Source organism: Pseudophryne corroboree, chromosome 5, assembly GCF_028390025.1.
Source record: "Pseudophryne corroboree isolate aPseCor3 chromosome 5, aPseCor3.hap2, whole genome shotgun sequence".
Classification (NCBI taxonomy): Eukaryota; Metazoa; Chordata; class Amphibia; order Anura; family Myobatrachidae; genus Pseudophryne; species Pseudophryne corroboree.
Window position 1 is genome coordinate 800,572,426 of NC_086448.1, and position 25,255 is coordinate 800,597,680.

The window sequence follows — 25,255 nt, forward strand, 5'->3', positions numbered from 1 at the left end:
AAATCGCTGTAGATTTATTTATATATTTTTCCATTTGAGACGGGCGGGATTCCTACTCTCTGCGGCTGTGTAGAAGTGCAGAATGTGTGTTCTTATCTCTTAAGACACAGGATGCACAGGCTGCTGACTGCACAGAAAAATTGCTGCCCGCAGCCACTAGGGTTAGCCTCGTGGTGCCCACTGCCTGCCAGGTACTTAGCATAGCAACGCTGCGGAGACTGGCACACTTCCTGGATGCACTGGCAGGGTCACCAAGCGGGAAAACCTGTGTACGGAGATGAGGTTGATGTTGTGACGTTACTAAGGAGACTGAACTATATCACTGGGACCGAAAGCCCAGGCTGAGCTGCGTATCACTGCGCACCCAGTGTCAGGCTAACGTTTAAAGGGCACTCGGGTAACTATAGCTATAGGGACTCAAGGCCCACAAAATACTGTACAGAAGTATAGTACAAAATAAGATATACTATAGACAACTACTCAATGTGTAAGGCACAGTGGGGCAGAAGTATTAAGCCTGGAGAAGTGATAAGTGCAAGGTGATAATGCACCAGCCAATCAGCTCCTGTCAATTTACATATTGGAGCTGATTGGCTGGTGCGTTATCACCTTCCACTCATCACTGCTTTATCACTTCTCCAGGCTTAATACATCTGCCCCAGTAATAGATAAATTCATTAATAACTAGAAAGGTCTGATAAAAGTTCCATGCAGCTGAACAGATTACTAGGGCTGGAGTCCCCTCCGCAGACCCACCCCCGAGCCTCTCAGCAGGCTTCCCGGCAGCCGTTCTTTAGCTCAGCGGACCAACCTGATCTGGGATTGCAGAGTATGACGGGCGGGCTGATACCAACGGGCGAGGTGACGCTGAAGTATCCGCTGCTGTTACTGATGCTCATGCTGGTCCGCCGGATGGAGGGCACCACTTTCACCTCATTGCTGGAGCTCACTGTGTAAGAATGCAGACAGCAAAGGTGAAAATTAAGCTACTACATATCAGGGCTTTCCTTATGTTGTCCCCAGGATACATCATTTCTGATTAGTGCAGTATGCACACATCACCTAGTGGGGGCAGCGTTCTGTGGGGCACGTTCCATGGAAAGCATCTATACAATCACTAGGAATGGACGGGATGCGTTCAGAACCCACGGTTAAGTAATCTACCAGTATATTTTTGGATTGTGGGAGGAAACCCACACAAGCATGGGGAGAACATATAAACTTTGCACATTTAAGGCCAGGGTGGGAATCGAACCCAAGACCTCAGTATTGTGAAGCAGCAAAGCTAGCCAGCGCACCAACCATGCTGTCTTATATTCCATTACACACAATTTTTCTATTTGTTACTAGATAAAGCATCATCGTTCTATTACAGGGAACACGGAAACGTACGCATGACATGTAATAAGATACAGCGGGACCCATACTGATGGCCTACCGGAGTGGAAGCTGGCAGACTTGTCCTGGCTCTGCTTGCGCAGGCAGAACGGGCTGTCCTGACACTCCGGCACGGCTTGGGGTCTCTTGATGAGGACCTCCATGAACCTCCGCCTGCGTCTGAAGTTCAATCGAAACTGATACAGAAGAGAGCAGTCCACAAAGTGGTGCTTGTTTGACACTGATGGCAGAATAGAAAAAAAACAAACACAAATAAGTATAAAACTCCTGAACAAAGGGTAGCGATTCCATATCAGTATAGCATCCATCATTTATATAGTGCCAACATAATCCACAACGATGTACCATCAGACATTAAAATGACAACATTTGCTGGGAGAGCAGCACTTTTCACTGTGTGTTATATTTGCGAGGCTCTAGGACCCAGAGTCTCCAGAGAGTTGAGACCTCCAACCTAATGGACTATAGCACATGTGCACGCTTCAGCCACGTTTCTTTACTGTTGGTCTATTTACTAAGTCTTGGATGGAGGTAAAGTGGATGGAGATAAAGTACCAGCCAATCAGCTCCTAGCTGCCATTTTTCAAACCCAGCCTGTGACGTGGCAGTTAGGAGCTGATTGGCTGGTACTTTATCTCCGTCCACTTTACCTCCATCCAAGGCTTAGTAAATAGACCCCTTAGTGTTACAGTAGGGATGGCCATCGATGGTACTAGTGGTGGTTAAACTCGATGGTAAAAAAGCATCCACAAGGGAACAATTAATTGTTTCATGCACCCTTGGTCATCCCTGCTTTATTACGCACTAGACTGCAGGCCAATCAGAGCCTGGGGACAGGGCTTCATGGGTTCATCAGGGGGAGGAGCTAGGAGCTAATCTCCATGTCCCAGCACCAAGTAGAAGGGAAAAAAAAAACATTGGGGGGTGGGGGGCACTCTGTAGAATCAAAAGGTGAAGAACCATTGGATCTCTGCCATTGGTGGATAACCATCATTGTTTTTAACACCCGATGGTCATTTGCCAACCCTATGCATTACCCTGTAGCTGCTGTTTACCAATAAACCCAGCATCCCAGTTATGGAGTCTCTGTGTGGCCTGACAGTCACTCACATCCTCTGTGTCCCTATTTTGGCCAACATTCCAATGGATTTTATCAACAACATTATGCTAAATGCTAAATGTAAGAGCAGATACTGGCTTCAAACAAATCTATGAATGTTATGGACACTGTAGTGGCAGATCCATGCTACGGAGCCATGTTACTGTCACTGAAGTGTTTGTGTACTCAAACTGCCACTCGTTCACTTAGGAGGCCACACTCAGATGGTAAATCGGTAAATCGGCTACTGGCGGCAAAAGACACACCAGGCGGTTTTACAGCGTACATGGATGCTCAAAGTGGGCGTCTCAGTTACTACACATTCATACGTACAGATGTGGTACACATTCATACGTACAGATGTGGACTTTATAGCTGTATTTGCATAAAGTCACAGCCAGGCGACCGCCATGTCTACCTTTGGATCAGGCCCTAGGTGTCTTCCTTTAATTAATATAAACCCATTTTATTCAACTTCTCTTCAAATACTATGCACTTGAAAGCAGAAAACAAGTATTAACCACTTGCCTGGCATGGTCACATCGTTTGCGACCACACCTGGCAGTGCATCATCTGACCTGGTCGCAAACAATGTGATTAGTCAGGTACACAGAGTGGCTGGCTGCCGAAAGATAATCTTCTAGCAGTTGCCACTCACAGAGGCCTCCCCCATCCCTCTGCATCAGTGGCAAACACAGGATTTCGAGAGGGAGGTTTCCAAATGCAATCCAGTGTCTCCCACTCTACGGAACATGGAATACAGTATTAATATTTATCCCTGTAGTATAGGCTGTATCAAACATATTTAAAGAATATAAATAAGTGGTCAGGAAAAGGTTAAACATACTATAAAAAATAAAGACAAACATAATAGAACCAGTACTGCACTTTCTAAGCACACATTCTCCCACCACATGGTAAGGCCCCTGTCTCTTCTTCCTGGTAGCTACACTCTGGTCCGGTGCACTGATTCAGGACTCACATGCAGCAAACTTGGTAGAAGCTGCTACCACTGGGCATGTGTAGCAGCTCTGCTCTGTCCCTTACACTGCATGATGTGTCGGCAGCTCTAGTCATCATATTATATACCATTGCTATTGCCATAATCTGAGCCACTTGCCAAGAGGAGGGGAGTTTCTGGGCAACCGGAACCCCTCCCTGCGTTTGCCTATGTGCATCACTGCACTCTCTGCCCGGTGTCCGCTGTCGATCGCTGATCGGTCAGCACAGCAGAACACTCCAGCTGCAGAGAAGCGCAGCCGCTATGAAAATGTAAGTTAAACCCCTCCCCATTGGGGAAATTAAAACTTGATGGTTCAAATAGTGATTATCGCGATGTTCCCATGTTTGAAAAAACTATATTTTACAAATGTGTCTTTTTATTTTATTTTTTTATAAAATCATTTTGGATACGTTTTACATATATGTTCTTTCAGTTAATTGGTTAAGGGGGTCATTCAGATCTGATTGCTGCTATGCATTTTCGCACAGTGGGCGATCAGTTACTAACTGCGCATGCACCACAATGCGCACATGCGTTGACCATCAACAACGGACATCGCCGGTCAGCGACGGGATGGTGCGAAAAATCCGATCGCACGGGCGTTTGCAAAGAGATTGACAGGAAGAGGCCGTTTGTGGGTGGTAACTGACCGTTTACTGGAAGTGTCCGGAAAAACGCAGGCGTTTCCAAGCGTTTTCAGAGAGGGCCTCTGACGTCAGCTCCGGCCCTGATCAGCCTGATGTGATCGCACTGTAGGAGTAAGTCCTGGACTGCGCACACACTACACAAAGTGGATTTTAGAAGCTCAGCGTACACATGGCATCGCACACTTGCACGGCGAATTTACACTCCCCCTGGGGGCGGCAACTATCTGAACGCAGGACAGCACAATTATCAGCCCAGCGATCAGGTCTGATTCACCCCCTATGTTGCTCCACTTGGAAAGCTTTTAACGGAAAAGTGAGGCTTTGATTCAGCCGTAATTAGAGGTTCTACATTTTCCAGCAACTAAACAGTGACACAAACATAAGAAAGGGAACTGAAACGTATTCCTGTTCAACCACAAACACACCACCACGCAGATCTGTGGCAACCACCCTGACATTGGCTAATACACAAATGCAGCTACATGAGGTATTACTGCTAGCGGTGTCTCAATTATCCCCTCTGCTGCCAAAGACTTGGGGGACGGGGGACTGGCCTTGGGGGAGCTGAGGTAGGGGATATTTGTGACACACTGGAATATATGTTGGCATCTATTTGTGTCTTAAAAACAATAAGGGTTAGGTCTGCCCCACAATGCAGCAACCCCCGTCTTGTGTAAACAGACGCACACTGCCAGTTTCTCTGACCTGCAACCATCGGGTTTATGTACATTCAGTATCTGAATTAGTCCCACAGGACATTGGATTTGCGCTGCGTATGGGTGACAGGTTAACTTTCATCGATGCTCCTTATAGATTCATTGAAACATACAGTAAAATTGAAACGTGTGGTCCCCTAACACCCCACCCCCCCACCCCCACCCCGTGCTGCAGAGGAAAGACACAAGATGTTGTCAGGATTCTAAGAAACCATCATTTTCCACATCCTGGGAACATGATCTCCAGACGCCTGAACCGTGTGCTCTAGTTTACAGAAAGAAATATGTACTTCACTGTCCGCAGAGTCTAAGGGCTGAAAACAAGTCTGTGTTTTATTATATGTAGATGCAAAGGTCAACTTTGAAATGAAGAAGCCAGCATGCACTTATAGCAACATCCTAACATATAGGGTGTCGAAGTCAAAAATATTATAGCCACACGCATCACGTGCAAACACCACACAGATGGCCTCCGTGCGGGTGCTTGTTCTGCCGTGCGTGCGCATACTTGCACGTTATGTATATTGGCTCACACGGTCCTGCGTATTAACGCGTGGTATGAGTAAATAAGGTAGCATTTGTATTCGCATGGAAAAGCCACAAAGACATATCTCATATTTAATCCACATTGTGCATAAATTACACATAGCCTACATGCACCACACCAGCGAGTTACATTTGCTTCAAAGGTATAACAACAGAGGGATTCAACTTTGCAGGATATGAGGGGACAGAATTAGGTTAGGAGGTGGTGTTTGGTATCCAGCTGTACAGTATTTCAAGGGCAATATTCCGGTAGCAGTTTGCAGAAAGTAGTACGCTCCTGCGCATATCTATACGCAGGAGTACAATATTAATATTACACTGTATTTACTGTTCTCTTGATATTCGGCGGGAACCTAGTGGAGACCAACTGCAAGTGCACCTGGACAAGGCATCGCACACCTATTCAAACCGACCTATGACCCCTCCTGTACTGTAAATGACCAGCCCTTTGTCCTATGGGTGAAGAGGTTACAGTTTCCACTGTTTCATGATTTGGACTAATGTATAAAAGCCAAGCCTCCTGGCCGGACAGACACATTCTCTGAAGGTCATCTATCCAGATTGACTGAGGACCGGAACCGGGTGGTGCAGGCGAACAAACGTATGTATCCATTGATTGTAGCCTTTTCTCTTATGTGATTGTATTTCTTGTTGTACCCCCTTTTGAGTAAATATTTTTTGCTGGGTTGGACCTCAACATTACATATACAATTGGTGTCACATTCCTTTCCTGTTAGGGGTTATAAAGTGTATTCTGCCGCACGTGTAGCTACTTTGTGCTTACAGCGTGACGGCGTGCTTATGCAACGTATACGCATTTGATAGGGGTTACACACACGCACGCTTAACGGTCGCAGCGGCCTGAACATTTGTGTATTTAAGGTATTGCTCTTTTCCTGAAAGTTAATCAAACTTAACAAGGGTTTACCTAGCATGCGTCCAAAAAGGGGGCATGGCCTTATGGGAAGAAGAGTGGCTTTACAGTACACCCACATTTTCACCACTTTGGGGCGAGCACAACACTCCAAGAGATGTTGGGCTTCCCCCAGGCTCTTCCCTTACTGTGTATATGCCATGCGCACCTACAAAGAATGCCCCCCCCTTCGCACACACAAAAAAACACCTATAACCAAATTCATTTAATTTAATTAACAAATATTTCATAGCAGATTATAAGGCTGTATGGGAATATACAGGAATAGCGGGAGAATAGGGCTAAAATTTGCATATTAGCCCCACCACTCCACATGGCCTAACATAAAGAGCCTGGCTCCGCTGCATCTCCTCTCTGGACAAGTATGCTCTGAACATGGGGGGGGGGGGGGTTAATTCAGACCTGATTGTAGCAGCAATTTTGTTAGCAGATGGGCAAAACCATGTGCACTGCAGCGAGTGGGGGGGCAGATGTAACATGTGCAGAGAGAGTTCGATTTGGGTGGGGTGTGTTCAAACTGAAATCTAAAATTGCAGTGTAAAAATAAAGCAGCCAGTATTTACCCTGCACACAAACAAAATAACCCACCCAAATCTAACTATCTCTGCACATGTTACATCTGCGGAGCCCGCTATTCCCCATGGTCCTTACGGAGTTCCCAGCATCCACTAGGACGTTAGAGAAATATATTTTTCTAGTATTATAAAAAAAAATTATCTGTATTTAAATCTCAATGATTGTATCCCTTTTTTTACTGCTGGATGTACGTCTGAGAAAACACTAAGTGGCCATAATGTAAGTGACGTAACCCAGAAGTTCGTGCCCCAGATATTCAGTGGCCTACTTACCTCTCCTTGTGGAAAACTCCTCAGGACCTTCCCGTTTCATTAATTTAACATTTGTCTAGGAAATCAGCAGCCTGGCGATGCAGACTCGTTCCTAGAGTCAGCTCTGGCGTTCTCGGACAACACTCTAATACACAAAAACAGCTGTCACACTGCTTGTGGATTAGCGAAAGTTGCCGGTGTCTTCATTTCAATGTGGGAAGTTTAATAAAATAGGTTAGGAATGAGGTCTACAAAGATGTGTTTCAGGCGAACATGGAGAATTAACGGAATGCAAAAAATATCTGCAGAAAATGTGCTCACCCTAGATGTGACATAAAAGCCACCATTTTGTTACTGCACACAATAGAGACAGCCATTCCAAGGATTTGAACCTATATCACAAGTAGAGATGAGCGGGTTTGGTTTTACTCGGATTTACCCGAATCTCCTCATTGGCTATTGAACGTCACGTGTTTTGGTTAGCCAATAAGAAAAATCCAGAAAATAAGAAATGGCGATAATTCCGGCGTAAAGAACAGAGTAAATGCGAACCCGCTCATCTCTAATCACAAGTTGAGGCGGCCATTCTAAGGACTAAACCTATATTCACAAGTAGAGGCGGCCATTCTAAGGACTGAACCTATATCACAAGTAAAGGCAGCCATTCTAAGGACTAAACCTATATCACAAGTAGAGGCGGCCATTCTAAGGACTGAACCTATATCACAAGCAGAGGCGGCCATTCTAAGGACTAAACCTATATCACAAGCAGAGGCGGTCATTCTAAGGACTGAACCTATATCACAAGTAGAGGCGGCCATTCCAAGGACTGAACCTATATCACAAGTAGAGGCAGTCATTCTAAGGACTGAACCTATATCACAAGCAGAGGCGGCCATTCTAAGGACTGAACCTATATCACAAGTAGAGGCGGCCATTCCAAGGACTGAACCCATATCACACGTAGAGGCGGCCATTCTAAGGACTAAACCTATATCAGAAGTAGAGGCGGTCATTCTAAGGATTGAACCTATATCACAAGCAGAGGCGGCCATTCTAAGGACTGAACCTATATCACAAGTAGAGGCGGCCATTCCAAGGACTGAACCCATATCACACGTAGAGGCGGCCATTCTAAGGACTAAACCTATATCACAAGCAAAGGCGGCCATTCTAAGGACTAAACCTATATCACAAGCAAAGGCGGCCATTCTAAGGACTAAACCTATATCACAAGCAGAGGCGGTCATTCTAAGGACTAAACCTATATCACAAGTAGAGGCGGCCATTCTAAGGACTAAACCTATATCACAAGTAGAGGCGGCCGTTCTAAGGACTGAACCTATATTACAAGTATCGGCGGCCATTCTAAGGACTAAACCTATATCACAAGTATAGGCGGCCATTCTAAGGACTAAACCTATATCACAAGTAGAGGCGGCCATTCTAAGGACTGAACCTATATTACAAGTATAGGCGGCCATTCTAAGGACTAAACCTATATTAGAAGTAGAGGTGGCCATTCTAAGGACTGAACCTATATCACAAGTATAGGCAGCCATTCTAAGGACTAAACCGGTTTAGGTATAGCCTGGCACCCAGGATGGTTGCCTCACCTTTGACATACCCTTGAACATCTCCATGTACTGTCACACTGCAACGCAATATGACTAGGACGGACAAGGACTAACCTAAATTTGTGAAATGCGTGCCCTCTCATGGGCTCGCTTAGCTCGTCATAAAGTTACTAAAGGTAATAGTTTGTGATGCGGAAAGTGAATGCAGCAAAAGTTGTAAAAACATGAAAAAACGTGTTGGCCATATGTGTCAACTTTTTTAATGTCGACGTTTTGGCCCTGTTGTCCCTATGGTGTCGACCTACTGACTATCAACCTTGTAACTCTCCATCTTTCAACCACCTCCTAATGTGATATGACACTTGTATATAGTGTGTGACTGAGTATGTATACGGAGCAGATCAGAACTTGCATCGGAAAAAAAATCGCGGCTGCTGCACTGTAGCACTTCATATACAGACTCAGAGACTCAGTCGCACACAACATACGTACAAGTGTCACATTAATCAGCCTAGACTCCTTGTGCGCCCTTGTCGCACTGCGTTGTGACGAAGATGCATTTTCAGCAAAACAAAAGCAAAAAAAGACGCCCAACGCTAGAAGATGGTCACGTGACCGGACGCGCCTAGAAGGGCTGTTTGTCGTGACTGCAGCCATTATGTATGAGGACACATCTGTACATTAGTAAGGCTGCTATATTATATGAAGTTGCAGCCACCTATTGCCGGATTGACACTTGCATTCTCGCCATGGCCGTCAAGACTAGTCCCATTTGGTTTCTAAAGGGGATGACAATGTAGTGAGGGATGGGGCATGCAGGACTAAGAAGGGGGGGCAGACACGGAGGTGGCTTTTTTTTACAAGTAATGGAATAATCGTATGCACCTCTGACATACTATACAGATGCTGTGTAATAAATGACAGAATAGATTATTCTTTAATAACAACTTTGACTGGAAATGTATTACGAGCAGTATTATGTGTATGACGCTGTTTAATAACTGTATGATTTAAATAAATAATATGGCAATAAAAATATTTAAAAAAAAAAAGAAAGAAAAAGAAAACTGAAGCTGCAATCTAGTTTCTGGAGGTTTTACATTGTGACAGGAAAAAGTACTAAGATACTAGTGATGTGCACCAGACATTTTTCGGGTTTTGTGTTTTGGATTCGGTTCCGCGGCCGTGTTTTGGATTCGGACGCATTTTGGCAAAACCTCCCTGAAAATGTTTTGCCGGATTCGGGTGTGTTTTGGATTCGGGTGTTTTTTTTTACAAAAAACCCTCAAAAACAGCTTAAATCATAGAATTTGGGGGTAATTTTGATCCCATAGTATTATTAACCTCAATAACCATAATTTCCACTCATTTCCAGTCTATTCTGAACACCTCACACCTCACAATATTATTTTTAGTCCTAAAATTTGCACCGAGGTCGCTGAATGACTAAGCTAAGCGACCCAAGTGGCCGACACAAACACCTGGCCCATCTAGGAGTGGCACTGCAGTTTTCTAACGAGAGGATGAGTGCTTCCATCCTTATGTGAATCTGAACCACTAGCCATGAACATAGGCCAGGGCCTCAGCCGTTCCTTGCCACTCCGTGATGGCATTTCAACGTCTCGGCCATGACTAGTGGCAGCAGCTTCAGCACGAGGTGGAAGTGGATCTTGATCTTTCCTTATTTTACCCTCCACATTTTTGTTCTCCATTTTTTTATGTGTGGAATTATATGCCAGTATCAATAGCAATGGCCTACTACTATATATACTGCGCACAACTGAAATGCACCACAGGTATGGATGGATAGTATACTTGACGACACAGAGGTAGGTAGAGCAGTGGACTACTGTACCGTACTGCTATATATTATATACTGGTGGTCAGCAAAATTCTGCACTGTCCTCCTACTACTGCGCACAACAACTAAAATGCACCACAGGTATGGATGGATAATTGATAAAGCTAAATATTTATCGTGTATATAACCCTTTGAGGTCTAAGAACACTGTACGCTATCTACGTAAGAAGTACCGTAAGGGTACGCAAGTTGCGTATCGATCGCTTAGCCGTGATCGAGACGCTCAGGCGTCACGTTCACTCACGGCCAAGTGATCGCAGGCAGGCAGAATATTGGCTGTTGACTTATCGTAATGATTCGCTATAGCGTAGCAGCGCTAGGGACCACGAGGAGATCACCAGCGATGCAGACGCTCACAACGTTAAACCTTTATATCTATACCTTTAGCAATGAAATACACAGCAAACCTTAATGTAGAGACAAAGTGTAAGTGCAACCTTGTGTAACCTGATTAACTACAAAGCTGCTTGAGTGTCACCGATGCTCAGGGAGTACTTAACACTATAAAGAATACACAGATACCTGGGCTTAGGGTCCGAAACCTATTATGTGTATTATGACTATTATACTTGCAAAAGGAATCACAGTACAAAGCATACACTACAATATAACATAAACCAACTAACCAGATAACTACACAGGAAATACAATACAATACAATTCAAGTCTAATCAAGGAAAAATACGAGAGAAAGAGAAGAGAGGGAGAGAGAGAAATGGCTCACAGTAAGACAATATGATTACGGAGAGAACTTACGCACAAGGGGAACGATCGCATGCGCCTCGATATCCAGCTCCCGATTATCAGCAATGAGAACCGTTGAAGAGAGAGAAGTTGGATATGGTCGGCCTGCTATTTATGCCCCACACACAATACAATTCAATGGTCCCTACAATCTCATTGTTCATTGGACACAGGAATTCGGCTTCGCATTATAACAAAAGGTCATAGGTTGATTCATACAGGTGGGCTGTGACTATTTCCAACTGCTCAGGTGGGAGGGAAACTGGGTTTCCCGCCGCATGGGTAATAAAGTGCAAATAAAGTAAATGTTCATAAACTTCTTATGTCCATAACTATTCGCACGAGCGATTGATCTGCTTCAAACCAACACCGGAATATTTCTAATTAAATATTCTTCCGATGGATACTAAACACCACTGTATTACTCCTATCTGACCCTTCGTATCAAACAAAGAGGGATTCCTCTGTTCATAAACATTCTATATTAACCAAACTTTCAGAATCTATCAAAGGGACCATGATCTATAAAATACATTATTTGTGAAAAATATGTAACGATTGAGTCGCACGCTACGACTACACAAACTTTACCGTAAATACGCATACCGTGCACCAGCGGGTGCACGCAACAGCGGGTATGCGCCTTCACGGGAGAGCGCACGCATGCGCAGCGCGGACCAGTGTGAGGTGCAAATATGGCAGTGTGTATAGAGATATTTTTCGGACTTTGACATAGTATACTTGACGACACAGAGGTAGGTAGAGCAGTGGACTACTGTACCGTACTGATATAATACTAGTGGTCACTGGTCAGCAAAATTCTGCACTGTCCTCCTACTATATACTACAATGCAACACAGATATGGAGCGTTTTTCAGGCAGAGAACGTAGATATTTTCAGCACACTTAGCACAGATATTTGCAAGCACACTGAGCACAGATATTTGCAGCACACTGAGCACAGATATTTGCAGCACACTGAGCACAGATATTTGCAGCACACTGAGCACAGATATTTGCAAGCACACTGAGCACAGATATTTGCAGCACACTGAGCACAGATATTTGCAAGCACACTGAGCACAGATATTTGCAGCACACTGAACACAACTGAGAGAACGCTGCACACGTCCTCTCCCTATCATCTCCAATGCACGAGTGAAAATGGCGGCAACGCGCGGCTCCTTATATAGAATACGAATCTCGCGAGAATACGACAGCGGGATGATGACGTTCGGGCGCGCTCGGGTTAACCGAGCAAGGCGGGAAGATTCGAATCTGCCTCGGACCCGTGTAAAATGGGTGAAGTTCGGGGGGTTCGGATTCCGAGGAACCGAACCCGCTCATCTCTATAAGATACAAATATGTATTTTTAATAAGGGTCTTAATTTGGCTTTCTGTGAAGCGCCTTGAGGAACCGGCGGTGCTGACAGACTAGAACATGAAAGCAGTTCTGTATAATTTATGGGAGGCTTGCTGCAGCAGGGATGGGTAGGGCCCTAGCCTTCACTTGAAAGAATCCTGCTACAAGCCAGACTCTTGCCGGGGCTGTGCTAAATTACACATAATCCTGGCTGACGAGCTGAAAGCGACTTTGCATTTGTGCAGGAACATCTGGATACCATTAATCAGAAGACGACCTAGCATCGCTGCCAACTGGGCATTTAAAAAGATAACCGTGTATTTCAGCAGGCTCAGGACAAGAGGCCCCTGTTCCATTCACTCAATCTCTGACAGGGCCACGGTCGGTGCAAACGCAGCATTTCCGAGGGAGCAATGAGAGTATAATACAGCAGGGTAGGATCCATCCTTGATAAATTGCATTGGTTGCCTTGAAAAATGATAGCAGCAAAAGGAAAGAACTGAAAAAGCTTTTAAAGCACTAGTGGCTGCGTTATCTGGGTTATATCTGAATACATGATGTGGGGAGTAATGTGCTGAATGAGTGTCTTGCAGATCAGGAATGTTGGCAGGTTTTAAAATGGCCCCAGACTGGAGCTTCTGGTACTTGTAGTCCGTGCAATACGTCCAAATGGTACCTAATTTGCCTGGATTGGCTTATTAAGAACTCAACTCTGTTTGGGAAGTAAGGTGTCGCTAGGGAGGCCAATCCCGGGCCGTTTTTTCAATCCCGGGATTCGGGATTGAAAAACGGTCAATCCCAGGATTCCCGGGATCCCGGGATTGCAGTAGGGACCAGTGAAGGTTGTAGGGAGCAGCGCTGGAGGGAGGGTGTAGGTAGTGGTGCGGGAGGTAGGGAGGGTGTAGGTAGCGGTGCGGGAGGTAGGGAGGGGGTAGGTAGCAGTGCGGGAGGGTGGGTGTAGGTAGTGGTGCGGGAGGGAGAATGTAGGTAGCGGCGCTGAAGGGTTGGTAGCGGCGCGAGAGGGAGGGTGGGTGTAAGTAATGACACTTACTATTAGGCGGGCGGCCGCGGCAGCCATGGACTCACTGAACGCGGGAGCATTTCAAATGAAGCGCCGGCCGCCAGCCAACCAGAGCTGGCGGACCGGCGGCCAATCAGGGAAGCGGTCGCAGCAGTGGCACCCTCCCGCACATGCGCACTGTAATCCCTTGAATCCCGGGATTGGAAGCTCCAAACCCGGGATTCAAATCCCGGCATTTTTGGGCCCAAATCCCGGGATCCCGCCGATCCCGATCCCGGGATTGGCCTCCCTAGGTGTCGCCTCTTGTATACATGAACACGATATAACAGGCATCAGCATGGTATAATAGGGCAATTTAACTTTCGAAAAACTGAGTTGCCCCATTAGTAAATAACATAAGAACTGCATCCTTTAGAATGTAAGCTCAGACGAGCAGGGCCCTCTTCCCTTATGTGCTCTTCCTTCCCTCCCTTATACCATCATCTCCTCCTCACTGCCAACTATGGCACCAAACCTTTGGGATCGGCCGTCCCGCTGTGAATTTGGGTCTTAGGTCCCCATACGCTGGAATGTTCATAAACCTGCTCTTGTTCTGCAAGGTTTTGTTCTCTAAGTCATGTTATTTTTTGTGTTTATGTGCACTCAGACTACTATAGGATACTTACCTGTCCACTGAAGTTGCAGAAATCCTCAGGAACAGGACTCTGGAGAGCTGCAGAAGTGTGACTTTACTAGCTGCAGACATGCTGAACACCGGCTGCAGAGGCACTTCCTGAAGAACAAGCGGAGGGCAGTGCTGTAACTTCTGCCATCCACATTAAAGCAGCACAGCATTCATCTACAGGCGCCATTTTCCCCACAAGATATGCACAGATATGCATGTAGAGAAATTACTGTGAAAATGGTGCTGACGCCATTGCTCTGGAAATATAAGTGTGATCCGGCAGGTGAGTAGGGCCCACGCGGAGAGAGCACATAAGCCCCCTGCTGTCTTAAAACACCCTGAATAAGAAGCTATAACTCAACAACAAAAAATAAAGCAACCATTCGTGATATCATCGGCGGCATACTGTACTGTACGTTAGCAGGATATCTGAGGTCACTACATAAATGCCAGTGGCCGCAGGGCGAGTGCTTTTACACACATCACAAGAGTCTATGGTGGATTCTGCAATAATTTACCAGGTACAATGGGGGTCATTCCGAGTTGTTCGCTCGCTAGCTAGTTTTAGCAGCCGTGCAAACGCTATGCCGCCGCCCAATGGGGAGTGTATTTTAACTTAGCAGAAGTGCGAACGCATGTGCAGCCGAGCTCGGCAAAAACAGTTTTTGCAGTTTGAGTAGCTCTGAACCTACTCAGCGCTTGTGATCACTTCAGCCTATTCGTGTCCGGATTTGACGTCATGCACCTGCCCAGCCACGCCTGCGTTTTTTCAGACACGCCTGCGTTTTTGCAGACACTCCCTGAAAATGGTCAGTTGACACCCAGAAACGCCCCCTTTCTGTCAATCTTCTTACGGCCGCCAGTGCGACTGAAAACTTCGCTAGAACCTGTGCACAACCACAAAGGTCTTTGTACCCGTACGTTGCGCGTGCGCATTGCGGAGCATACGCATGCGCAGAAATGCCAATTTTTAGCCTGGTCGCTGCGCTGTGAACAACGGCAGCTAGCGATCAACTCGGAATGACCCCCAATATGTAAAATATTTACTAATGATCGCTGAGATGAGGACGCCAGAATGTACCAACTAAACAAATATTGTTGACAGAATTGTTACACCCGTCGGCGTGACATCGGTTAGGTTTATCAGACGTATAAAGAGGCTGAGAACACAAGTCCCTAATCACCGGCCAGCTGCCATCCACTTAGCTTTCTCCTCACTGCAGTGCCGCAGCTGGTCGCTGGCTATTATACAGGCAGAGAGCCTCCCTTGTTTAACGGCTAGGGGTGCCAAGTCAGCCCTATAATAAGTGACACACATGATTAATGCCCATTTGTAGTACTAGCACCATGCATGCCTATCAGCTGTCCCGCTCTCTGATCTTATGAGGCTGTACAAACTACCTGACGCTGTCACAGGCTTATTACAGTGGAGGGGAAGGCAGGCTGAGGATTCTAAACCCCAAGAGGTCAGAATGAAAAGTGAACAGCCATATTGACTGGGACCAGGTGAGAGGAAACGTCTTGAGGTAATCGTCTCACTGGAGGGGAGCTGTATCAAGCCTTGGAGAGAGATTAAATGGAGACTACAAAACAACAAATCAGCTTGTGTCATTTATCTGGCACAGTCTTTGAAATGACAGCTGATTGGTTGCTTTGGACAACGTCTCTACTTTATCTCTCTCTGAGGTTTGACCATTTCCCCCATAGTCACACTCTGCCAGCCAGAGGCATATGTGCGTCCCTTATTAAATGGAAGTGTTAGCAATCCTAGGGTGAATATCCCCACAGGGGGTTCCAGGAATGGACCCCTGTCACAGGCGGTGGTCCGGGACCCCCACAGACGAATGCTGAGCCACCTCAATCTCCAATGGAAGTAAACCTTTATGTTTATTGACAGCCTCTATATATGTACTATAACAGTTGTGTGGATGATAAGGTATATTATATTGATTGGACGCTGCGGAGCCTTACACAGAACTGAACACGTCTGGAACAATGAAATCATCAGAGATTAATCAGAATACGGACAACTTGACATTTCCAGTATGTCGGCGGACAGCAAGCAAGTATTCCCTCTCTGATCAGTCTTATACATCTAGACATAACTACATTCCTTACCGCCTCCAGTAATCAAGGGTTAATCCTCATATATACTGCTACAGTCATCAGAGTCAGTAATGGCAGACCGGGGTTATATGGCAGTCCCTACTTTATTAAGGGGGAGGGTGCCCTAACTTTCTCTTCAGCCGACACGCACAGAAGCCACAGCAACATTCATGACTGCGATTCATCCGATGGACGTGTATTGTGCGTATACAAGACAGGCGTAAATTCCGCCCGGTATAAAGATACATTGTGCTCAGCATGCAGAGATGCATGGGATTCTGGGTAGTATTATTACTACATACTAAATTCACATTTACCATGTAAAAAACAAATACAGGCGCAAAATCAAAGAATTTTGCTCAGTAATGTACAAAATTGCAGTGTTTTCCTCATTAAATAGTGGTGACCCTGCTTTCATGCATCGCACAGACTGCAAGTCAGAAGCCACCGTGTAACGTCACCACACAGCAGCCGCATGTGATGCGTCTCCTGACAGATGTGTGTCCATGTTGGGGTGTGACTGCATGAGGTGCATTTGAGATGATCGCCCCTTACTGTATCCAGCCTACGCTTCTACGTTTCATTCATTCCTTTAGCAAAGGTGAGCATCTGTATAGATGAAAGTGATAGAACTTTCTGTGCACATCCAACCGATCTCATCAACATTACCTATTACTTATCCCAGCCCCTCCCCTTGCGGTTCTACATGTTGCAGGGAGACGATCATACGGTTAGGCGGAGTCACCCTTCAGCAGAACTATGGACAGGGCTGTGGGGGAGTTTTTCAGAACAAAAGACGGACAATTTGAATGTAATGCAGGGAGAAGCAATTCTTGTCCCAGGAAGGTGTGAGTGTGTGTGTGGGGGAAAGTGGGTGGGGGGGGGGGGCAGGTAGAGAACTACAGGTGCACCTCCCAGCTACCCTGCCCCTCACACATCTCACCCCTTACAATGCTCCGTGGTTTGTCCTACCTATAGATTGTAAGCTTCCCGGCTCTCTTTAAACCTTGTATCGGTTTGTACTTGTAAGTGATTTCTTTTTGCCTTTAAGCAATTGTTGTATTGCTCTGTGTTACAGGCTGGCACTTTATAATTGCATAATAATAATAATAATAATAATAATAATAATAATAATAATAATAAAACAACGTATCCACAGGACCTCTGTGAATGAGGAACGCAGAGAAAGAGCCTGGAGAGGAGAAAGCTTCACCTCTCTATAAAACAAGAACTAATGCCGAAGTAATCCCGCAGCGACGGGAAACAAATCTGACAGGTTCTGCTACAAACATGTTAGGTTTATGGTGGATATCTGAGAAACCCTTTCAGAAGTGCTGAGCATCACGTGTGTTTCCACATCACAGACATCCGCTGCCGTTCTGCAAACACTGTCATGTGGTAGAACGCAGAGGTTCAGCATGGAAAACGTTACATTTGCAACTTATACGAGCCACAGGTACAGCGAACCACTCAATCTGTACCAGACACACCGGGCTGCGACTTTGACTGCAGTGGAATTATTTTTAAATAGGTACAAAAAGTCGCAGATACAGCACCACAGAAAAGACGTGGCTGCTGCATCGTAGCACTTCATATACAGACTCAGACACAGACGTGCCAATGTCACACATCTAATTAATCAGTGAAGTCTCGTTAAGCAGTTTTGTCATATTAGATTGTTTAATTTGTGCAACTTCCGCCGAGTACACATCAGAGCAATGGAAGAATATAACGGGCGGCCACACATACTGCACGATCCGGTGTACGGATATAAACCTTCTATCCCGCATTCATCTGTATGCAGTCGTCATTGGGGTCAGCCAATGCCACATGAAGCACTTCAGATGGGATGACGCACAGGCGGTTTATGGTACACAATGGCCGAAACATCTTTCTGATCTGCAGCGGAACGATATATATCGCTAGATATATCACCTAATGTGTACATGGGGCAAGACGCACATTCTAGCAAAAAAGATGCTTGTTGCAAGTCGTGCGGGACCCGACGCACCGAGAACAGATATTTGGTGCAACAGCGGCAATAGCGTATGAGGACACACCTGGACTTTATTCCAATTTAGGACCACTGCATTATTTAGAATTTTTCCTATTTTTATCCACTAATACTGCTGCGATTATCCTCAGTTACTATAAATAGTTATTTATGGGTGAGTGCGTGGTGATATGATCTGTATTTATTACTGGTCATTTTGTCTGTTTGAACAGTGATGTCACAGGAGGTGAAGTGTGTTGAAAGGGGATCCGGTCGTTAGTTCGACAGTAAGTAGGTCGACACTGCCTGGGTCGACAGTAAGTAGGTCGACAGGGACTCTAGGTCACCATGACAAAAGGTCAACATGAGTTTTCCACATCTTTTGAACTTTTTCATACTTTACGATCCACGTGGACTACGATTGGGAACGGTAACCTGTGCCGGGCGCAGCGGTAGCGGAGCGAGACACCTTGCCCGAAGCATGGCGAGCGAACACGGTGCACTAATTAGGGTTCCTGGTCACCGTACGGAGAAAACGACACAAAAAAAAAGTAAAAATACGCATGTTGACCATTTCTCATGTCGACATAGATTCCCTACTTAGTGTCGACCAATAGTGGTCGACCTAGACACTGTCGACTTAAGTGTAATCCACCTAACATACCACACCCGTTGAAAGATACGGTGCTGCAGTGAAAGCGAAGGCCAGGTTTCCTCCGGCCCCTAAGAGTGGGAGAAAGCGGAACTTCTGCGGCAAGTTACAAAACGTTCTGTGTCCACCTTGCTAACCTGAGAAACGCCCCACAGATGGGGAACGTCAGCACTTGCTTCAATAACCAAAAACACACAAATAGTGCAAACGTTCAATATGTACAAAGTGATTTATATTAACAAAAAAAATAAAAAGGTCCCTGTTTTACAACTTATTAAATGTTTCTGTCATATTTCTTTAATAGTTAAATCTATTAGCGATTAATCCGAGTAAAACTTTACTGTGAAAAGAATAAGGTCACCTTGACTCACCTGTGGAGCAATGAGTGAGCAGGACGACCAATCAGAAGTAGGCAGACTGCTTACACGCTGCCCCACGGCTGACTATTGTTGCCCAAGTTTTATGGTCAATGCAGCGTTAACAAAAGCTCATTAAACTTGTTAAATTCCTACCTGACAGGCAAAGCTTTACAACAATAGGCGAAGGCTGCCCGAGTAGCAAATGGACAACGTTACGCTGCAGAAAAACGTTGGCTTCAAATCATATTCAATTCTTGGCACGTTTTTGCAATATTTGCTTTCGTTATGCAGAAGACACTGTTCTGGCAGGGAGCCTGAACACATTACCCTCTGTCATCTCAGCAGCGCGGAGACCGGCATCTAACAAGGAATACAAGATTTAGGGTTCTATGTACTAAGCCTCGGAGAGAGATAAAGTGGATGGAGATAAAGTATCAACCAATCAGCTCCTAACTGCTATGTTACAGGCTGAGTTTGAAAAAATAAGATTTTACTTACCGGTAAATCTATTTCTCGTAGTCCGTAGAGGATGCTGGGACTCCGTAAGGACCATGAGGAATAGACGGGCTCCGCAGGAGATAGGGCACTTTAAGAAAGCTTTGGATTCTGGGTGTGCACTGGCTCCTCCCTCTATGCCCCTCCTCCAGACCTCAGTTAGGGAAACTGTGCCCAGAGAAGATGGACAGTACGAGGAAGGATTTTTGTAAATCTAAGGGCGAGATTCATACCAGCCACACGGTATAACTTGTGATAAACTACCCAGTTAACAGTATGAACAACAACATAGCCTCGGTTCAACCGATAAACTATAACATAACCCTTATGTAAGCAATAACTATATACAAGTCTTGCAGAAGAAGTCCGCACTTGGGACGGGCGCCCAGCATCCTCAACGGACTACGAGAAATAGATTTACCGGTAAGTAAAATCTTATTTTCTCTAACGTCCTTGAGGATGCTGGGAACTCTGTAAGGACCATGGGGATTATACCAAAGCTCCCAAACGAGCGGGAGAGTGTGGATGACTCTGCAGCACCGATTGAGCAAACAGGAGGTCCTCCTCAGCCAGGGTATCAAACTAACAGAACTTTGCAAAGGTATTTGACCCCGACCAAGTAGCAGCTCGGCACAGCTGTAGTACCGAGACTCCTCGGGCAGCCGCCCAAGAAGAGCCCACCTTCCTAGTGGAATGGGCCTAAAACGATTTAGGTAAAGGCAATCCTGCCGTAGAATGCGCCTGCTGAATCGTGTTACAGATCCAGCGAGCAATAGTCTGCTTTGAAGCAGGGCCACCAACCTTGTTGGCTGTATACAGGACAAACAGTGCTTCTGTTTTGCAGATCCTAGCCGTTCTGGCCACGTAAATTTTCAAAGCCCTGACCACATCAAGGGACTCGGAATCCTCCAAGTCACGCGTAGCCACAGTCACGACAATAGGTTGGTTCATATGAAAGGATGAGACCACCTTTGGCAGGAATTGAGGACGGGTCCGCAATTTCGCTCTATCCATATGGACAATCAGATAGGGCTTTTAGTGAGAAAAGCCTCCAATTCCGAAACTCGCCTAGCCGAAGCCAAGGCTAGCAACATGACCACCTTCCAGGTGAAATATTTCAACACCAATGACTTAAGTGGTTCAAACCAATGTGACTTAAGGAACCGTAACACCACGTTAAGATCCCAAGGCGCCACGGGCGGTACAAAAGGAGGCTAAAAATGCAGTACTCCCTACACAAATGTTTGTACTTCAGGAAGAGAAGCCAATTCTTTTTAGAAGAAAATGGATAAGGCCGAAATTTGAACCTTTATCGATCCTAATTTCAGGCCCAAGTTTGCTCCAGTTTGAAGGAAGTGAAGCAGACGGCCCAAAAGGAATTCCTCCATAGGAGCATTCCTGGCCTCACACCAGGAAACATATTTTCGCCATATTCAGTGATAATGTTTCAATGTCACTTCCTTCCTAGCCTTAATTAGGGTAAGAATGACCTCCTCCGGAATACCCATTACCGCTAGGAACTGCGTTGAACCGCCATGCCGTCAAACGCAGCCGCGGTAAGTCTTGGAACAGACAGGGCCCCTGCTGCAGCAGGTCCTGTCTTAGAGGAAGAGGTCACGGATTCTCTGTGAGCATTTCCTGCTGATCTGGATACCAGGTCCTCCGTGTCCAATCTGGAACAATGAGAATTGGTCTCACTCCTCTTTTTCTTATTATCCTCAACACCATGGGTATGAGAGGAAGAGGAGTAAACACAGAGACCGACCGGAACACCCACGGTGTCACTAGGGCGTCCACAGCTTACTGCCTGAGGGTCTCCTGACCTGGCGCAATAACTCTGCGGCTTTGTGTTGAGGCGGGACGCAGTCTCCACCGAATTGCAATCTGTGCTAAGACTTCCTGATGAAGTCCCCACTCTCCAGGACGTAGGTCGTGTCCGCTGAGGAAGTCTGCTTCCCAGTCGTCCACTCCCGGAATGAACACTGCTGACAGTGCGCTTACATGATTCTCCGCCCAGCGAAGAATTCTGGTGGCTTCCGCCATCGCCACTCTGCTCCTTGTGCCGCCTTGGCGGTTTACATGAGCTACTGCGGTGACGTTGTCTGACTGGATCAGAACCGGTTGGTCGCGAAGTAGGGTCTCCGCCTGACGTAGGGCGTCGTATATGGCCCTTAGTTCCAAGAAGTGAAGACAAGTCTCTTGACTTAACCAAAGACCTTGGACATTTTATTTTTCCCTGTGTGACTGCTCCCCAACCTCGGAGGCACGCGTCCGTGGTCACCAGGATCCAGTCCTGAATGCCGAACCTGCGGCCCTATAGAAGGTGAGCACCCTGCAGCCACCACAGGAGAGATACCCTGGCCCTGGGGGAGAGGCTGATCAACTGATGAATCTGTAGATGTGACCCGGACCACTTGTCCAGTAGGTCCCATTTGAAAGACCTCGCATGGAACCTGCCGAAGGGAATGATTTTCCCCGGACTCGGGTGCAGCGATGCCGACACCTGTCTTGGTTTCAATAAGTTCCTGACCAGAGTCATGAGTTCCTGGGCCTTCTCTATCTGAAGGTAAACCCCTTTCTGGTCCGTATCCAGAATCATACCCAAGAAGGGCAGACTATAGTCATAGGAACCAACTGTGACTTCGGGATATTGAGAAACTAGCCGTGTTGCTGTGACACCTTCAGCGAAAGTGACACGCTGTTCAACAACTGCTCTTTTGTTCTCGCCTTATAGGAGATCGTCCAAGTATAGGATAACTGTGACTCCTAGCTTGCGTAGGAGCACCATCATTTCCGCCCATTACCCTGAAATTGGTAATGACAATACTGTACCGCAATTCTCATGTACGCCTGATGGGGTGGATAAACGGGAACATGAAGGTATGCAGCCTTTATGTCTAGATACCCCATCAAAACCCCCCTTTCCAGGCTGGCCATGATCGCTCTGAGCGATTCCACCTTAAATTTGAACCTTTTCCAGTATAGGTTCAGAGGTTTTAATTTTAAATAGGTCTGACCGAACCGTACGTATTCGGGACTACAGCCAAGGTTGAGTAATAGCCCCTTCCTTGTTGCAGGAGGAGAACCTTGAGCACCACCTGTTGGAGATACAATGTGTGAATTGTATTTAATGTAACTCCCCTGCTGGGGGAGAAGCCGGTAGGTCAGATAAGGAAAACCGGCGAGGAGGCACCTTTCTAATTCCTTTGTAACCCTGAGAACAATTTTTATTGCCCCGGGATCCACCTGTGAGTGAACTCAGATGTGGCTGAAGAGTCGAAGACGTGCTCCCCCTGGGACGGACTCCCTTAGCGGAGCTCCCGCATCCTGCGGTGGATGTAGTAGAGGCCGGGGAGGACTTCTGTTCCTGGGAACTAGCTGTGCCCCGTGCCCTTACCTCTGGTAAGAAAGGACGCTCCTCACACTTTCTTGTTATTCTGCGACCGAAAGGACTGCATTTGATAATGTCGTGCCTTCTTAGTCTGTGAGGGAATATAAGGCAAAAGATCAGAATTACCAGCTATAGCTGTGGAGACCAGGTCCGAGAGCCCTTCTCCACACAATTCCTCAGCCTTGTGAGGTAAACCCTCCATATGCCTCTTTTAGTCGGCATCACCTGTCCATTGCATGTTCCACAGGACAAGTCTAGCAGAAATCGACATAGCGTTGACTCTAGAACCCAGTAGACTAACGTCTCTTTGGGCATGTCTTATATATATATATATATATATATATATATATATATATATATATATATAAAAGACAACATCTTTTATAAATAAATATATTATATATATATATACACACTAGGGACAATAACATGGCATCCTTATCTATGGTTTCAATCTCCGCTGATAAGGTATCTGTCTACGCTGCTACAGCGCTATAAACCCATGCCGACACAATCGCCGGACTGAGTAGTGTACCAGAATGTGTGTAAATGGACTTCAAAGTACTTTTACTGCATGCTATCTGCAGGATCCCTGAGGATAGCTGTTAAGTCAGCGCTACCTTTTTGGGTAAACTTGTCAATGCCTTGTACACCCTAGAGCAGTGGTTCTCAAACTCGGTCCTCAGGACCCCACACAGTGCATGTTTTGCAGGTAACCCGGCAAGTGCACAGGTGTATTAATTACTCACTGACACATTTTAAAAGGTCCACAGGTGGAGCTAATTATTTCACTTGTGATTCTGTGAGGAGACCTGCAAAACATGCACCGTGTGGGGTCCTGAGGACTGAGTTTGAGAACCTGTGCCCTAGAGGAAGATTCCCATCTTAACCTGGCCCCATTAGGGAAAGGATATTCCCTGAGAATCAGTGGCGTGCGGTGAGGTCAGTGGCTAGTGAGGCACTGCAGCCATAATGTCCGCCGAATCCTGCCGATGACCCCTACCACCGCCGAGCCAATGCCCGCTACTGCCTCTGAGCCGGTACCCGCTGCCACCGCCAATGACTTACAAACTCGCCCACCATCAACTGACCCAGCCCTCCGCCACTAATTTCTATCTCAGTCCGATGCCGCCAATGCCCGCTGCCTGCTCATCATACTTGTGATATAGTGTACATTTTTATAGAAAAATAAATAAAATTAGTGTTTGGGACTGGGAAGGGAGTGGGAGGAGGACATGAATGCAATTTTGTTGTCCAGGGCTTCCATTAACTTAATGGAGAAGGGTCTGAATGGGTTAAAAAAAAATGTGTGGGGTCCCCCCTCCTTATTATAACCAGCCTCAGGCTCTTTGAGCCAGTCCTGGTTGTTTAAATACTGGGAAACAAATTGGACAGGGGTTCCCTGTATTTAGACAACCAGCACCGGGCTCTTAGTCCGGTCCTGGTTCCAAAAATACGGGGGACAAAAGATGTAGGGGTCCCCCGTATTTTTAAAACCAGCACCGGGCTCCACTAGCCAGAGAGATAATGCCACAGCCGGGGGACAGTTTAATATCGGTCCCTGCGGCCGTGGCATTACCCCCCCAACTAGTCACCTCTGGCCGGGGTACCCTGGAGGAGTGGGGACCCCTTAAATCAAGGGGTCCCCCCCTCCAGGCACCCAAGGGCCAGGGGTGAAGCCCGAGCCTGTCCCCAGCACCCCTGGGCGGTGGGTGCCGGGCTGATAGCCATGTGTGTAAAAAAAGAATATTGTTTTTTGTTGTGGAACTACAAGGCCCAGCAAGCCTCCCCCGCTTGCTGGTACTTGGAGAACCTCAAGTACCAGCAGGCGGGGAAATAACGGGCTCGCTCGTACCTGT

General features: G+C 46.4%; 1 protein-coding gene and 1 long non-coding RNA gene across 2 annotated transcripts in view; one reads left to right on the top strand and one right to left on the bottom strand.

Moving 5' to 3' along the window:
* LOC134928568 (uncharacterized) overlaps nt 1-14,794 on the top strand; it is a 53,211-nt gene extending 38,417 nt beyond the window's left edge. Inside the window, exon 2 of the long non-coding RNA XR_010177946.1 lies at nt 14,383-14,794. This is a non-coding gene — a long non-coding RNA (uncharacterized LOC134928568). The remainder of the gene's footprint in view (nt 1-14,382) is intronic.
* DEPTOR (DEP domain containing MTOR interacting protein) overlaps nt 1-25,255 on the bottom strand; it is a 110,334-nt gene that overhangs the window by 10,699 nt on the left and 74,380 nt on the right. Inside the window, exons 6-7 of the mRNA XM_063924451.1 lie at nt 1,439-1,618; nt 812-949 (exon numbers count right to left, since the gene is read on the bottom strand). Of these exons, the coding sequence (XP_063780521.1) occupies nt 812-949; nt 1,439-1,618 (318 nt within the window). The remainder of the gene's footprint in view (nt 1-811; nt 950-1,438; nt 1,619-25,255) is intronic.